The 15772-nt window shown below is 54.3% G+C and overlaps 1 protein-coding gene across 2 annotated transcripts in view; it reads left to right on the plus strand.

Annotated features, from left to right (window-relative positions):
* HSF1 (heat shock transcription factor 1) overlaps positions 1–15772 on the plus strand; it is a 94824-nt gene that overhangs the window by 62443 nt on the left and 16609 nt on the right. Inside the window, exons 8-10 of one of the 2 annotated variants that reach the window (XM_085214660.1) lie at positions 3059–3195; positions 5825–5882; positions 5964–6058. In XM_085214660.1, coding sequence (XP_085070786.1) covers positions 3059–3195; positions 5825–5882; positions 5964–6058 — 290 coding nt within the window. Of the gene's footprint in view, positions 1–3058; positions 3196–5824; positions 6059–15772 lie in introns of both variants that reach the window. The other variant, XR_014880713.1, reaches the window with a different exon arrangement.

Here is a 15772-nt window from a genome sequence, read left to right on the forward strand (position 1 = left end):
ACGGAGTTGTTTTGAGTTGGAAAGGACTTCTAAAGGCCATCTGGTCCAACTCATCTGTTGGATCAACCGCACCGCTCCGCTCGGGGCCGTCTGCGCACCGGGGGTGCAGTAAATCCTCCTCTCTTGCCATTGATAAAGCGGTTGAAGAGTCCCCTGGTGACACCACCATCACCAATCCTCATCCATTGACCCCCTGAGCCGTCCACCACCATTCTCTGTGTACCATCTCCAACCATCTCCCGCTTTACCCTGGAGGACATCACTATCACCGTTTCCCATCCATTGACCCTCTGAGCCATCCACCACCACTCTGCATATGATCTCCAACCATCCCCCTCTGTCCCCTTGGAGGACACCACTGTCACCAATCCTCATCCATTGACCCTTTGAGCCATCCACCACCACTCTTTGTGTACCACCTCCAACCATCTCCCCCCATCCCCTTGGGGACACCACTGTCACCAATCCTCATCCATTGACCCCCTGAGCCATCCACCACCACTCTTTGTGTACCACCTCCAACCATCTCCCCCCATCCCCTTGGGGACACTGCTGTCACCAATCCCCATCCGTTGTTCCCCCTGAGCCATCCATCACCACTCTTTGTGTACCATCTCTAACCATCTCCCCCCATCCCTTGGGGACACTGCTGTCACCAATCCCCATCCCTTGACCCATAGAGCCATCCACCACCACTCTTTGTGTACCATCTCCAACCATCTCCCTCTGTCCCCTTGGAGGACACCACCATCACCAATCCTCATCCATTGTCCCCCTGAGCCATCCACCACCATTCTCTGTACCATCTCCAGCCGTCTCTCCCCATCCCTTTGGGGACACCACTGTCACCAATCCCCATCCATTGACCCCCTGAGCCATCCACCACCATTCTCTGTGTACCATCTCCAACCATCTCCCTCTGTCCCCTTGGGGACACCACTGTCACCAATCCCCATCCGTTGTCCCTCTGAGCCATCCACCACCACTCTTTGTGTACCATCTCCAGCCATCTCCCCCCATCCCTTGGGGACACCGCTGTCACCAATCCCCATCCGTTGTCCCTCTGAGCCATCCACCACCACTCTTTGTGTACCATCTCCAACCATCTCCCTCTGTCCCCTTGGAGGACACTGCTGTCACCAATCCCCATCCGTTGTTCCCCCTGAACCATCCACCACCAATCTCTGTGTACCATCTCCAACCATCTCCCCCCATCCCTTGGGGACACTGCTGTCACCAATCCCCATCCATTGACCCTCTGAGCCATCCACCACCATTCTCTGTGTACCATCTCCAACCATCTCCCTCCATCCCCTTGGGGACACTGCTGTCACCAATCCCCATCCATTGACTTTCTGACCCATCCACCACCATTCTCTGTGTACCATCTCCAACCATCTCCCCCCATCCCTTGGGGACACCACTGTCACCAATCCCCATCCATTGACTTTCTGACCCATCCACCACCATTCTCTGTGTACCATCTCCAACCATCTCCCTCTGTCCCCTTGGGGACACCACTGTCACCAATCCCCATCCCTTGACCCTCTGACCCATCCACCACCATTCTCTGTGTACCATCTCCAGCCATCTCCCCCCATCCCTTGGGGACACCACTGTCACCAATCCCCATCCGTTGACTTTCTGACCCATCCACCACCATTCTCTGTGTACCATCTCCAACCATCTCCCTCTGTCCCCTTGGAGGACACCACTGTCACCAATCCCCATCCGTTGTCCCTCTGAGCCATCCACCACCACTCTTTGTGTACCATCTCCAGCCATCTCCCCCCATCCCTTGGGGACACCGCTGTCACCAATCCCCATCCGTTGTCCCTCTGAGCCATCCACCACCACTCTTTGTGTACCATCTCCAACCATCTCCCTCTGTCCCCTTGGAGGACACTGCTGTCACCAATCCCCATCCGTTGTTCCCCCTGAACCATCCACCACCAATCTCTGTGTACCATCTCCAACCATCTCCCCCCATCCCTTGGGGACACTGCTGTCACCAATCCCCATCCATTGACCTTCTGAGCCATCCACCACCATTCTCTGTGTACCATCTCCAACCATCTCCCTCTGTCCCCTTGGAGGACACTGCTGTCACCAATCCCCATCCGTTGTCCCTCTGACCCATCCACCACCATTCTCTGTGAGCCATCTCCAACCATCTCCCCCCATCCCTTGGAGGACACCACTGTCACCAATCCCCATCCATTGACCTTCTGACCCATCCACCACCATTCTCTGTGTACCATCTCCAGCCATCTCCCCCCATCCCCTTGGGGACACCACTGTCACCAATCCCCATCCCTTGACCCATAGAGCCACCCACCACCACTCTGCATATGACCTCCAACCATCTCCCTCTGTCCCCTTGGGGACACCACCGTCACCAATCCCCATCCCTTGACCCTCTGACCCATCCACCACCATTCTCTGTGTACCATCTCCAGCCATCTCCCCCCATCCCCTTGGGGACACCACTGTCACCAATCCCCATCCCTTGACCCATAGAGCCACCCACCACCACTCTGCATATGATCTCCAACCATCTCCCCCCACCCCCTGGCGGACACCTCCGTAGCCAATCCCCATCCGTTGACCCACGAGCCATTCACCACTGCTCTCTGTGTACCACCTCCATCCATCTTCTCATCTGGAGGTGGCAGGTGCTGATGATGGCATTTGTGTTCATTTCAACTCCTCGAGTTTTGCTTCTTAGCAAGACTGATAGCGAAATGCAGCCATTTCCCGTTGGCCATTACTGGAGTGGAAATCTTGTATTTCTTGCAACTTCTGTTTCATAGAATCCTAGGATCTTTTGAGTCGGAAGGGAACTTTGAAGGTTTCCTCATCCAGTTTTGTCCATCTGTAGATCCTCACCGTACAAATTCCAGCTCTCCTGGAAGCGTAAAAGTGGAGGTGCTGAGTGGGAGGAGAAAGCTTCAAGTCAGAGCTTCCAAAAGTCCGAGTGCTGAGTGGTCCAGGAAAGGAATCTGGTATTTGTATGTTTTCCTATTTCCAAGAAAACGTGCTGCCCTTGTCGTTTCAGGCTTCCTCCCCAGCATACAGCGGCTCCAACATCTATTCCCCGGATTCATCGACCAACTCTGGTCCCATCATCTCGGACGTGACGGAGCTGGCCCAGTCCAGCCCTTCAGCATCTCCCAGCGGCAGCCTGGATGAGAGGTGAGCGGGCAGCTCTGCGCTGCTGGGAGCCTGTGCTCTGCCTGGGGGTCACCTCTGGACACCCTCACGTTCAGATGGAGCTCCCCAGGCTCCAGTTTGTGCCCACTGCATCGTCTCCCGTTTCTGGGCACGGCAGTGGGGTCGGGGTTTTCCCTCCAACCCAACCGTGCTGCGGTTCTGTGATCTTCCAGGACCCTCCCAACCCAACCCATTCTGTGTCTCTGCGGTCTCTAAGGACCCTTCTCCTGCCCGACCCGTTCCATGGTGCCGTGTTACAGCAGCTCCTTTTTTAGTGCCAACATCACTGGAAGAACAACAGAGATGGACCCGACACCTCGAGGAAGCCACTCGTGCACCCCTGCCCCCATCTCTGGGACGGCCAAGGCTCCCCCAGTGCCCCCAGTGCTGCTGCTCCTCCCGTGGCCCCACTCCCACGAAGCACCGGGGGCTGTTGAGCTGAGCCTCGTGGGCCCATCTTTCTTTATCCCGCTGTGGTCTCTTTTTTTCCCCTCCTCTTTAATAGGTTATTTCTGACGTTGGCGCTTCCCCCGAGGCACTGAATCACCCACAGATGCCATTTATTGCCTTAATGCCCCCTGCTAGGAACGCTCACACTGAAACACAGACCACACGTTGGCTAAATGGGCCTTTTCATGTTCTTTATTGTTGTTGCTGGCCTTTCCAGTGGGACAGATTGAGCTTCTTCCACCCCAAACCACTGAGCTTGGGTGGTTTCCATCCGCGCAATGAGGGCTGACCAAAGGAGCCACTTTCCCTTCCCATAACAGCTCCGGCACGGTGGTGGCTGTGCCGTGCATGTCCAGGTGGGGATGTTGAGAAAGGGTGCTGTAAGGTGCTGTAAGGTGCTGCTGCACCATTTACAGCAGGGCCGCATCAAAAGCTGCTTGGTTTGAACTGCACTGTTAAAAAAAAACCCAACCACCACCTCCTGCCTGTGACCCACCCTGTTCAGAAGTGCCTGCGGGGCACTGAGCAGCATCACTTTGGTCAACCGTTGATCAGATGGTCAACTGCTGGTCAGCTGTTGGTCAACTGCTTGTCAAGCATTGGTCAACTGCTGGTCAACTGCTGGTCAACCTTTAGTCAACTGTTGGTCAACCGTTGGTCAGCCATTATTCAACTGTCGGTCAACCATCGATCAGCCGTTGGTTAACCACCGGTCAATCATCGATCAGCTGTCAGTCAACCGTTGGTCAACCAGATGGTCAGCCATTGGTCAACCACTAGGCAACTGTTGGTCAACCAGATGGTCAGCCATTGGTCAACCACTAGGCAACTGTTGGTCAACCAGATGGTCAGCCATTGGTCAACCACTAGGCAACTGTTGGTCAACCAGATGGTCAACCAATAGTCAATTGTTGGTCAACTGTTGGTCAACCATTAGTCAACTGTTGGTCAACCATTGGTCAACCATTATTCAGCTGCCAGTTAACCCGTGTTCAGCCATTGGTCACCTGTCATTTAGCCATTGGTCAGCTGTCAGTCAACCACTGGTCAACCATTGGTCAATATTGGTCAACTCTTGGTCAACTACTGGTCAACCATTATTCAGCTGTCAGTTAACCAATGATCTGCCATTGGTTAATTGACATTTAGCCATTGTTCAGCTGTCAATCAACCACTGGTGAACCATTGGTCAACCATTAGTCAACTGTTGGTCAGCCAGATGGTCAACCATTGGTCAACCATTGGTCAACTGTCAGTCAACCAGTGTTCAACCATTGGTCAACTGTCAGTCAACCATTGGTCAACCACTGGTCAACTGTTGGTCAACTACTGGTCTACCATTATTCAGCTGTCAGTTAACCAGTGATCTGCCATTGGTTAATTGACATTTAGCCATTGGTCAGATGTCAATCAACCACTGGTCAACCATTGGTCAACCATTAGTCAACTGTTGGTCAACCAGATGGTCAACCATTTGTAAACCATTAGTCAACTGTCAGTCAACCAGTGTTCAGCCATTGGTCAACTGCCAGTCAATCACTGGTCAACCACTGGTCAACTGTTGGTCAACTGTTTGTCAACCATTATTCAGCTGTCAGTTAACCAGTGATCCGCCATTGGTTAATTGACATTTAGCCATTGGTCAGATGTCAATCAACCACTGGTCAACCATTGGTCAACCATTAGTCAACTGTTGGTCAGCCAGATGGTCAACCATTGGTCAACCATTGGTCAACTGGCAGTCAACCAATGATCAACCATTGGTTAACAATCATTCAGCTGTTGGTCAGCTGTCGGTCAACCATTGGTCAATCATCTGTCAGCTGTCCGTCAACTACTGGTAGACTGTTGGTCAACAATTGACAAATTGTCAACCACTGGTCAAGTGTTGGCAATCTGTTGGTCAACCATGACACCCAAAAACAACAACACAGAACTCTGGCGTATTGGGGGAGCTGCACCAAATGGGGGATGCAGAAAAAGCCACATCAGGGGAGCTGGTTAGGGTCAGAGCCGAGGAAGAAACATTTGGGGATGATTTCAACCTCGTCTTTGTGGCTGCCTCGAGGCTTTGTATGCGCAGGATTTCTGGCTGGTTGTGTGGAAGCACACCCAGAAACCACGCGTGCGAGATCCTCACCCTCCTCTCTCTTTCCCCCAGGAGCAGCCCTGTGGTCCGCATCAAAGAGGAGCCCCCCAGCCCCTCCCGCAGCCCCAAGGTAGAGGAGGCCAGCCCAGGGAACCCCCCCGCTGTCGAAACCCCTCTGTCTCCCTCCACCTTCATCGACTCCATCCTGCAGGAGAACGAGCCCAGCACCACGACCGCCGCGGCCGGCAACAGCACCGCGCAGCCTCAGCCCCAGGAAAAGTGCCTCAGCGTTGCCTGCCTCGACAAGTGAGTGCCTCCATTCGGGTTCTGAGGTGCTCGGGGAGCTGCAGTCACTGGTGTAAAGGTGGATGTTCTGTAGGGTAATAGAATCAGGAAATAGGTGGGGTTGGAAGGGACCTTGATGATGGTAGAGCCATGAGGTGGTTGGGTTGGAAGGGAACTTGAAGATTGCAGAGTCATGAGGTGATTGTGTTGGAAGGACCTTGATGATGGTGGAGCCAAGAGATGGTTGGGTTGGAAGGGAACTTGAAGATGGTGGAGCCAAGAGATGGTTGGGTTGGAAGGGAACTTGAAGATGGTGGAGCCATGAGGTGGTTGGGTTGGAAGGGAACTTGAAGATGGTGGAGCCGTGAGGTGGTTGGGTTGGAAGGGACCTTGAAGATGGTGGAGCCAAGAGATGATTGGGTTGGAAGGGACCTTGAAGATTGCAGAGTCATGAGGTGGTTGTGTTGGAAGGACCTTGATGATGGTGGAGCCATGAGATGGTTGGGTTGGAAGGGACATTGAAGATGGTGGAGCCATGAGGTGGTTGGATTGGAAGGGAACTTGAAGATGGTGGAACCATGAGGTGGTTGGGTTGGAAGGGAACTTGAAGATGGTGGAGCCATGAGGTGGTTGGGTTGGAAGGGACCTTGAAGATGGTGGAGCCAAGAGATGTTTGGGTTGGAAGGGAACTTGAAGATGGTGGAGCCATGAGGTGGTTGGGTTGGAAGGGACCTTGAAGATGGTGGAGCCAAGAGATGGTTGGGTTGGAAGGGACATTGAAGATGGTGGAACCATGAGGTGGTTGGGTTGAAGGGAACTTGAAGATGGTGGAACCATGAGGTGGTTGGAAGGGAACTTGAAGATGGTGGAGCCATGAGGTGGTTGGGTTGGAAGGGAACTTGAAGATGGTGGAGCCATGAGGTGGTTGGGTTGGAAGGGAACTTGAAGATGGTGGAGCCATGAGATGGTTGGGTTGGAAGGGACCTTGAAGATGGTAGAGCCAAGAGATGGTTGGGTTGGAAGGGAACTTGAAGATGGTGGAGCCAAGAGATGGTTGGGTTGAAAGGGACCTTGAAGATGGTGGAGCCATGAGATGTTTGGGTTGGAAGGGACCTTGAAGATGGTAGAGCCATGAGATGTTTGGGTTGAAAGGGACCTTGAAGATGGTGGAGCCATGAGATGGTTGGGTTGGAAGGGACCTTGAAGATGGTGGAACCATGAGATGGTTGGGTTGGAAGGGAACTTGAAGTTGGTGGAGCCGTGAGGTGGTTGGGTTGGAAGGGACCTTGAAGATGGTGGAGCCATGAGGTGGTTGGGTTGGAAGGAACTTGAAGATGGTGGAGCCAAGAGATGGTTGGGTTGGAAGGGACTTTGAAAATGGTGGAACCATGAGGTGGTTGGGTTGGAAGGGACCTTGAAGATGGAGGAACCATGAGATGGTTGGGTTGGAAGGGACCTTGAAGATGGTGGAGCCATGAGATGGTTGGGTTGGAAGGGAACTTGAAGATGGTGGAGCCATGAGGTGGTTGGGTTGGAAGGGACCTTGAAGATGGTGGAGCCAAGAGATGGTTGGGTTGGAAGGGACCTTGAAGATGGTGGAGCCAAGAGATGTTTGGGTTGGAAGGGACCTTGAAGATGGTGGAGCCAAGAGATGGTTGGGTTGGAAGGGACCTTAAATGTCATCAAAGAAGGGGTTGGATTGGCTGGTCCTGAAAGATCATAGAGCTGAGGAATAGTTGGGTTGGAAGGGTCCTTAAAGATCATTGCTGCATGGCTGGTTTGGAAGTGTCCTTAAAGATCACAGAACCTCGGCATGGCTGGGTTGGACGGGTCCTTAAAGGTCATAGAGCCAGTGAATGGTTGGGTTGGAAGGGTCCTGGCAGATCATGTAATAATGGAATAGTTGGGTTGGAAGGGTCCTTGCAGATCATATAATAATGGAATATTGAGTTAGAAGGGTCCTTAAAGGTCATAGAGCCAGTGAATGTTTGGGTTGGAAGGGTCCTTGCAGATCATGTAATAATGGAATAGTTGGGTTGGAAGGGTCCTTGCAGATCATATAAGAATGGAATAGTTGGGTTGGAAGGGTCCTTAAAGATCATCGTGGCATGGCTGGGTTGGACGAGTCCTTAAAGATCACAGAGCCAGTGAATGGTTGGGTTGGACAGGTCCTGAAAGATCATAGAGTCACTGAATGGTTGGGTTGGAAGGGTCCTTGCAGATCATATAAGAATGGAATAGTTGGGTTGGAAGGGTCCTTAAAGATCATCATGGCATGGCTGGGTTGGACGGTCCTTAAAGATCACAGAGCCAGTGAATGGTTGGGTTGGAAAGGTCCTTGCAGATCATATAAGAATGGAATAGTTGAGTTGGAAGGGTCCTTAAAGATCATCGTGGTATGGCTGGGTTGGACAGGTCCTGAAAGATCATAGAGTCACTGAATGGTTGAGTTGGAAGGGTCCTTGCAGATCACAGAAGCACAGAATGGTTGCACTGGAAGGGACCAAAGTCCCCCCAGCCCCACCGCTGCCATGTTCTGGCTGCTCCCCACCACCCGCAGCCCCCGCACCTCCAGGCCTGGGGCACCACAGCGCGGTGCAGCAGCACTGGGGCTCAGCTCCCCGTTCTCTGAAGCCTCCCGGGGTGGGATTTAAGCCCCCTGGGTGGGATTGAAGCCCCCAGGTGGTATTGAAGCCCCTCGGGGTGGTATTGAAGCCCCCCAGGTGATATTGAAACCCCCTGGAGTGGGATTGAAGCCCCCTGAGATGGGATTGAAGCCCCCCGGGATGATATTGAAGCTCGCTGGGGTGGGATTGAAGCCCCTCGGGGTGGGATTGAAACCCCTTGGGGTGGGATTGAAGCCCCCCGGGATAATATTGAAGCCCCCTGGGGTGGGATTGAAGCCCCAGGGTGGGGTTGAAGCCCCCTGGGTGGTATTGAAGCCCCCCAGGGTGGGATTGAAGCCCCCCTGAGTGGGATTGAAGCCTCCTGGGGTGGGATTGAAGTCCCACAGGTGATATTGAAACCCCCTGCGGTAGGATTGAAGCCCCCCCGGGTGAGATTGAAGCCCCCTGGGGTGGGGTTGAAGCCTCTCAGGATGCTATTGAAGCCCCCAGGTGGTATTGAAGCCTCCTGGGGTGGTATTGAAGCCCCCCTGAGTGGGATTGAAGCCCCCTGGGTGGGATTGAAGCCCCCTGGGGTGGGATTGAAGCCTCCTGGGATGGGATTGAAACCCCCTGGGTGGGATTGAAGCCCCCTGGGTGGGATTGAAGCCCCCTGGGGTGGGATTGAAGCCCCAGGGTGGTATTGCAGCCCCCCAGGGTGGGATTGAAGCCCCCTGGGGTGGTATTGAAGCCTCTCAGGGTGGTATTGAAGCCCCCCAGGTGATATTGAAACCCCCTGGGTGGGATTGAAGCCCCCTGGGGTGGGATTGAAGCCCCTCGGGGTGGTATTGAAGCCCCCCGGGATAGTATTGAAGCCCCTAGGATGATATTGAAGCCCCAGGGTGGGGTTAAAGCCCCCAGGGTGGGATTGAAGCCCCCTGCGGTGGGATTGAAGCCCCAGGGTGGGATTGAAGCCCCCCAGGGTGGGATTGAAGCCCCCAGGTGGTATTGAAGCCCCCCAGGTGATATTGAAACCCCCTGCGGTGGGATTGAAGCCCCCTGGGGTGGGATTGAAACCCCTTGGGGTTGAAGCCCCCCGGGATAGTATTGAAGCCCCTAGGATGATATTGAAGCCCCAGGGTGGGGTTGAAGCCCCCTGGGTGGCATTGAAGCCCCAGGGTGGGATTGAAGCCCCCTGGGTGGGATTGAAGCCCCCTGGGGTGGGGTTGAAGCCTCCTGGGGTGGAATTGAAGCCCCAGGGTGGGATTGCAGCCCCCCAGGGTGGGATTGAAGCCCCAGGGTGGGATTGCAGCCCCCCAGGGTGGGATTGAAGCCCCAGGGTGGGATTGAAACCCCTCGGGGTGGGATTGAAACCCCAGGGTGGGATTGCAGCCCCCTGCGATGGGATTGAAGCCCCAGGGTGGGATTGCAGCCCCCCGGGGTGGGATTGAAGCCCCCCCCCCCATTGGTATCGGAGCCACAGAGGCTTTTGTTGGAGGGAGCTGAGCTGGAACTGAAGGCAGCGCCGTGTGCAGGTGGGGGGGCGGGAATTTCTGCCTGGAAACGGGGCAGGAGGCATCCGCAGCCTCCTGTGTGTCCGCGTGTCCGTGTGTCCGTGTGTCTGTGTGTCTGTGTGTCTGTGTGTTTACGTGTCCGTGTGTCTGCGTGTCCGTGTGTCTGTGTGTCTGTGTGTCTGTGTGTTTGCGTGTCCGTGTGTCTGTGTGTCCGTGTGTCCGCGTGTCCGTGTGTCCGCGTGTCCGTGTGTCCGCGTGTCTGTGTGTCTGCGTGTCCGTGTATCCGTGTGTCTGCGTGTCCGCGTGTCCGTGTGTCCGCGTGTCCGTGTGTCTGCGTGTCCGTGTATCCGTGTGTCCGTGTGTCCGCGTGTCCGTGTGTCCGCGTGTCCGTGTGTCTGCGTGTCCGTGTGTCTGCGTGTCCGTGTGTCCGCGTGTCCATGTGTCTGTGTCCGTGTGTCCGTGTGTCCGCATGTCCTTGTGTGTGTGTCCGTGTGTCCTAGTGTACGCGTGTCCGTGTGTCTGCGTGTCCGTGTGTCCGCGTGTCCATGTGTCTGCGTGTCCGTGTGTCCGCGTGTCCGTGTGTCTGCGTGTCCGTGTGTCTGTGTGTGCGTGTGTCGGTGTGTCCTTGTGTCCGCGTGTCCATGTGTCCGTGTGTCCGCGTGTCCGTGTGTCTGCGTGTCCGTGTATCCGTGTGTCTGCGTGTCCGCGTGTCCGTGTGTCTGCGTGTCCGTGTATCCGTGTGTCTGCGTGTCCGCGTGTCCGTGTGTCCGCGTGTCCGTGTGTCTGCGTGTCCGTGTATCCGTGTGTCCGTGTGTCCGCGTGTCCGTGTGTCCGCGTGTCTGTGTGTCTGCGTGTCCGTGTGTCCATGTGTCCGTGTGTCCGCGTGTCCGTGTGTCTGCGTGTCCGTGTGTCCGCGTGTCCGCGTGTCCGTGTGTCTGTGTGTCCGTGTGTCCGTGTGTCCGCGTGTCCGTGTGTCTGCGTGTCCGTGTGTCCGCGTGTCCGTGTGTCTGTGTGTCCGTGTGTCTGCGTGTCCGTGTGTCCGTGTGTCCGCGTGTCCGTGCGTCTGTGCAGTGCAGCAGGGATGTGTCCATGTGTCCACATGTCCGTGTGTCTGCGTGTCCGCGTGTCCATGTGTCTGTGTGTCATGTGTCCGCATGTCCGTGTGTCTGTGTGTGCGTGTGTCGGTGTGTCCTTGTGTCCGTGTGTCCGTGCAGTGCAGCAGGGATGTGTCCGTGTGTCTGTGTGACCTGCTCAGGTCCTGGCAGGGCACAAAGCTCTACTGCTCAGGTCCTGGCAGGGCACAAAGCTCTACTGCTCAGGTCCTGGCAGAGCACAAAGCTCTACTCTTCAGGTCCTGGCAGGGCACAAAGCTCTACTGCTCAGGTCCTGGCAGGGCACAAAGCTCTACTGCTCAGGTCCTGGCAGAGCTCAAAGCTGTGCTGCTCAGGTCCTGGCAGGGCACAAAGCTGTGCTGCTCAGATCCTGGCAGAACACAAAGCTCTACTGCTCAGGTCCTGGCAGAGCACAAAGCTCTACTGCTCAGGTCCTGGCAGGGCACAAAGCTCTACTGCTCAGGTCCTGGCAGAGCACAAAGCTCTACTGCTCAGGTCCTGGCAGAGCACAAAGCTGTGCTGCTCAGGTCCTGGCAGAGCACAAAGCTGTGCTGCTCAGGTCCTGGCAGAGCACAAAGCTCTACTGCTCAGGTCCTGGCAGAGCTCAAAGCTCTACTGCTCAGGTCCTGGCAGAGCTCAAAGCTGTGCTGCTCAGATCCTGGCAGAACACAAAGCTCTACTGCTCAGGTCCTGGCAGAGCACAAAGCTCTACTGCTCAGGTCCTGGCAGGGCACAAAGCTCTACTGCTCAGGTCCTGGCAGAGCACAAAGCTCTACTGCTCAGGTCCTGGCAGAGCACAAAGCTGTGCTGCTCAGGTCCTGGCAGAGCACAAAGCTGTGCTGCTCAGGTCCTGGCAGAGCTCAAAGCTGTGCTGCTCAGATCCTGGCAGGGCGCAAAACTGTGCTGCTCAGATCCTGGCAGAGCTCAAAGCTGTGCTGCTCAGGTCCTGGCAGGGCACAAAGCTGTGCTGCTCAGGTCCTGGCTCAGATCCTGGCAGGGCACAAAGTTCTGCTGCTCAGGTCCTGGCAGAGCTCAAAGCTGTGCTGCTCAGGTCCTGGCAGGGCACAAAGTTCTTCTGCTCAGGTCCTGGCAGGGCGCACATCTCTACTGCTCCACTCCCGGCCGTGGCAATGGCAGCCCCAAGGCGGCGCTGCCCTAACGAGGTTTCTCCCTAATGAGAAGCACTGCGGGGTGGGCTGAGGCCGCATCTCGAGGCGCTGAGCCCGGGCTGCCGGCTGCTGGCTGAGTCGGGGCTGGCGGTGCGAGGCGGCTCCGTCGTCGCGCTGTCGGGCAGTGGGATGTCGGGACAGAGGAGGAAAGAGGGGAACAAAAGCTGCTCTGTGTGGGCGCAGCGCTGCCGGGGAGGAGGGAGAGCACGAGGGATGCATCCCGGGTGCTGGGGGGAAGGTGGGGATGGGAACCAAAGGAGTGGGTGAGGGGCGTAGTGGGCGTTGGGTTGGGCTGTGGCTGCAGTGTTTCTGGTCTTTTTCTTGTGTGTCTCTGCAGGTGGAACCATGGAGGTGGTTGGGTTGGATGGGTCAGAGCATAGAGGCATGGGGTGGGTTGGAAGGGTCCTTAAATGTCTAAAAGTCATGGGAAGGTTGGGCTAGGAGGGTTCTAAAAGGTCATAGATGTATGGGATGGGTTGGAAGGGTCCTTAAATGTCTTAAAGTCATGGGAAGGTTGGGTTGGAAGGGTTCTAAAAGGTCATAGATGCATGGGATGGGTTGGAAGGGTCCTTAAATGGCTTAAAGTCATGGCACGGTTGGGTTGGAAGGATTCTTAAAGATCATAGATGCATGGGTTGAGTTGGAAGGGCCATTAAGTGTCTTAAAGTCATGGGATGGTTGGGCTAAAAGGGTTCTTAAAGATCATAGATGCATGGGGTGAGCTGGAAGGGTCCTTAAATGTCTAAAGTCATTGGACGGTTGGGTTGGAAGGGTTCTAAAAGGTCATAGATGCATGGGGTGGGTTGGAAGGGTCCTTAAATGTCTTAATGTCATGGGATGGTTGGGCTAAAAGGGTTCTAAAAGGTCATAGATGAATGGGATGGGTTGGAAGGATCTTTAAATGTCTTAAAGTCATGGGAAGGTTGGGCTAAAAGGGTTCTTAAAGATCATAGAGGCATGGGATGGGTTGGAAGGGTCCTTAAATGTCTTAATGTCATGGGACGGTTGGGTTGGAAAGGTTCTAAAAGGTCATAGATGCAGGGGGTGGGTTGGAAGGGTCCTAAGAGGTTGTAGAGCCATGGGATGTGTGGGTTGGAAGGGTCCTAAGAGGTTGTAGAGCCATGGGATGTGTGGGTTGGAAGGGTCCTAAGAGGTTGTAGAGCCATGGGATGTGTGGGTTGGAAGGGTCCTTCAAGGTCATAGAGCCGTTGAATGAGTTGGGTTGGAAAGGTTGTTAGAGATCATAGAGCCATGGGATGATTGGGTTGGAAGGGTCCTTAAATGTCTTAAAGTCATGGGATGGTTGGGCTAAAAGGGTTCTAAAAGGTCATAGATGAATGGGGTGGGTTGGAAGGGTCCTTAAATGTCTTAAAGTCATGGGACGGTTGGGTTGGAAGGGTTCTAAAAGGTCATAGATTCATGGGATGGGTTGGAAGGGTCCTTAAATGTCATAGAGCCATGGGATGGTTGGGTTGGAAGGGTTCTAAAAGGTCATAGATTCATGGGATGGGTTGGAAGGGTCCTTAAATGTCATAGAGCCATGGGATGGTTGGGTTGGAAGGGTTCTTAAAGGTCATAGATACATGGGGTGGGTTGGAAGGGTCCTAAGAGGTTGTAGAGCCATGGGATGTGTGGGTTGGAAGGGTCCTTCAAGGTCATAGAGCCGTTGAATGAGTTGGGTTGGAAAGGTTGTTAGAGATCATAGAGCCATGGGATGATTGGGTTGGAAGGGTCCTTACAGATCGTAGATGCATGGGGTGAGTTGGAAGGGCCCTTAAATGTCCTAGAGCCATGGGACGGTTGGATTAAAAGGGTTCTTAAAGATCACGGATGCATGGGATGGGTTGGGTTGGAAGGGTCCTTAAAGGTCCTAAAGCCATGGGATGTGTGGGGTGGAACAGTCCTTAGAGAGCGCAGAGGTTGGAAGGGTCCTTAAAGGTCATAGAGCTGTAGGGTGGGTTGGGATGTGTTGGAAAGGTCTAGAAAGGTCATAGAACCATGGAATGGTTGAGTTGAAAGGGTCCTTAAGGGTCACAGAGCCGTGGAATCGTTGGGTTGGAAGAGTCTTTGAAGATGACGGAGCCATGGAACAAGAAAGTGATTGGGTTGGAAGGGTTCTTGCAGATCATAGAGCCACGGGATGATTGCATTCGAAGGGTCCTTGCAGATCATAGAGACATGGTACGGTGGGGTTGGAAGGGATCTTAAAGATCATCGTGACATGGAATGGTAGGATTGGAAAGGTCCTTAAAGATTATAGAGGCATGGAATGGTTTGACTTGGAAGGGCCCTTAAAGGTTGTAGAGACATAGCATGGTTGTGTTGGAGAGGTCCTTAAAGATCATAAAGCCACCAAATAGTTTGCTTAGAAGGATCCTTACAGATCATAGAGATAGTATGGTTGGATTGGAAGGGTCCTTACAGATCACACAACCACAGAATGGTTGGGTCGGAAGAGTCCTTACAGATCACACAACCTCAGAATGATTGGGTTGGAAGGGTCCTTACAGATCACACAACTATAGAATGGTTGGGTCAGAAGGGTCCTTACAGATCACACAACCACAGGATGGTTGGGTCAGAAGGGTCCTTACAGATCACACAACCACAGGATGGTTGGATCAGAAGGGTCCTTACAGATCACACATCCACAGCATGGTTGGGTTGGAGGGGTCCTTACAGGTCACACAACCACAGCATGGTTGGGTCAGAAGGGTCCTTACAGATCACAGAGCTACAGCATGGTTGGGTTGGAAGGGTCCTTACAGATCACACAACCACAGGATGGTTGGGTTGGAAGGGTCCTTACAGATCACACAACCACAGGATGGTTGGGCCGGAAGGATCCTGACAGATCACACAACCACAGGATGGTTGGGTTGGAAGGGTCCTTACAGATCACACAACCACAGCATGGTTGGGTTGGAAGGGTCCTTACAGATCACACAACCCCAGAATGGTTGGGTTGGAAGTGTCCTTACAGATCACACAACCACAGCATGGTTGGGTCAGAAGGGTCCTTACAGATCACAGAGCTACAGCATGGTTGGGTTGGAAGGGTCCTTACAGATCACACAACCCCAGAATGGTTGGGTTGGAAGGGTCCTTACAGATCACACATCCACAGAATGGTTGGGTTGGAAGGGTCCTTACAGATCACACATCCACAGCATGGTTGGGTTGGAAGGGTCCTTACAGATCACACAACCACAGCATGGTTGGGTCGGAAGGGTCCTGACAGATCAGAATCTGTAAGGGTTGGGTCGGAAGGACCCCCCAGCCCCACCCCTGCCGTGGGCTGGCTGCCCCCCAGCTCAGGCTGCCCAGGGCCCACCCA

This window comes from Meleagris gallopavo, chromosome 32 (assembly GCF_905368555.1).
Source record: "Meleagris gallopavo chromosome 32, MGAL_WU_HG_1.1, whole genome shotgun sequence".
In the NCBI taxonomy this organism is placed as follows: Eukaryota; Metazoa; Chordata; class Aves; order Galliformes; family Phasianidae; genus Meleagris; species Meleagris gallopavo.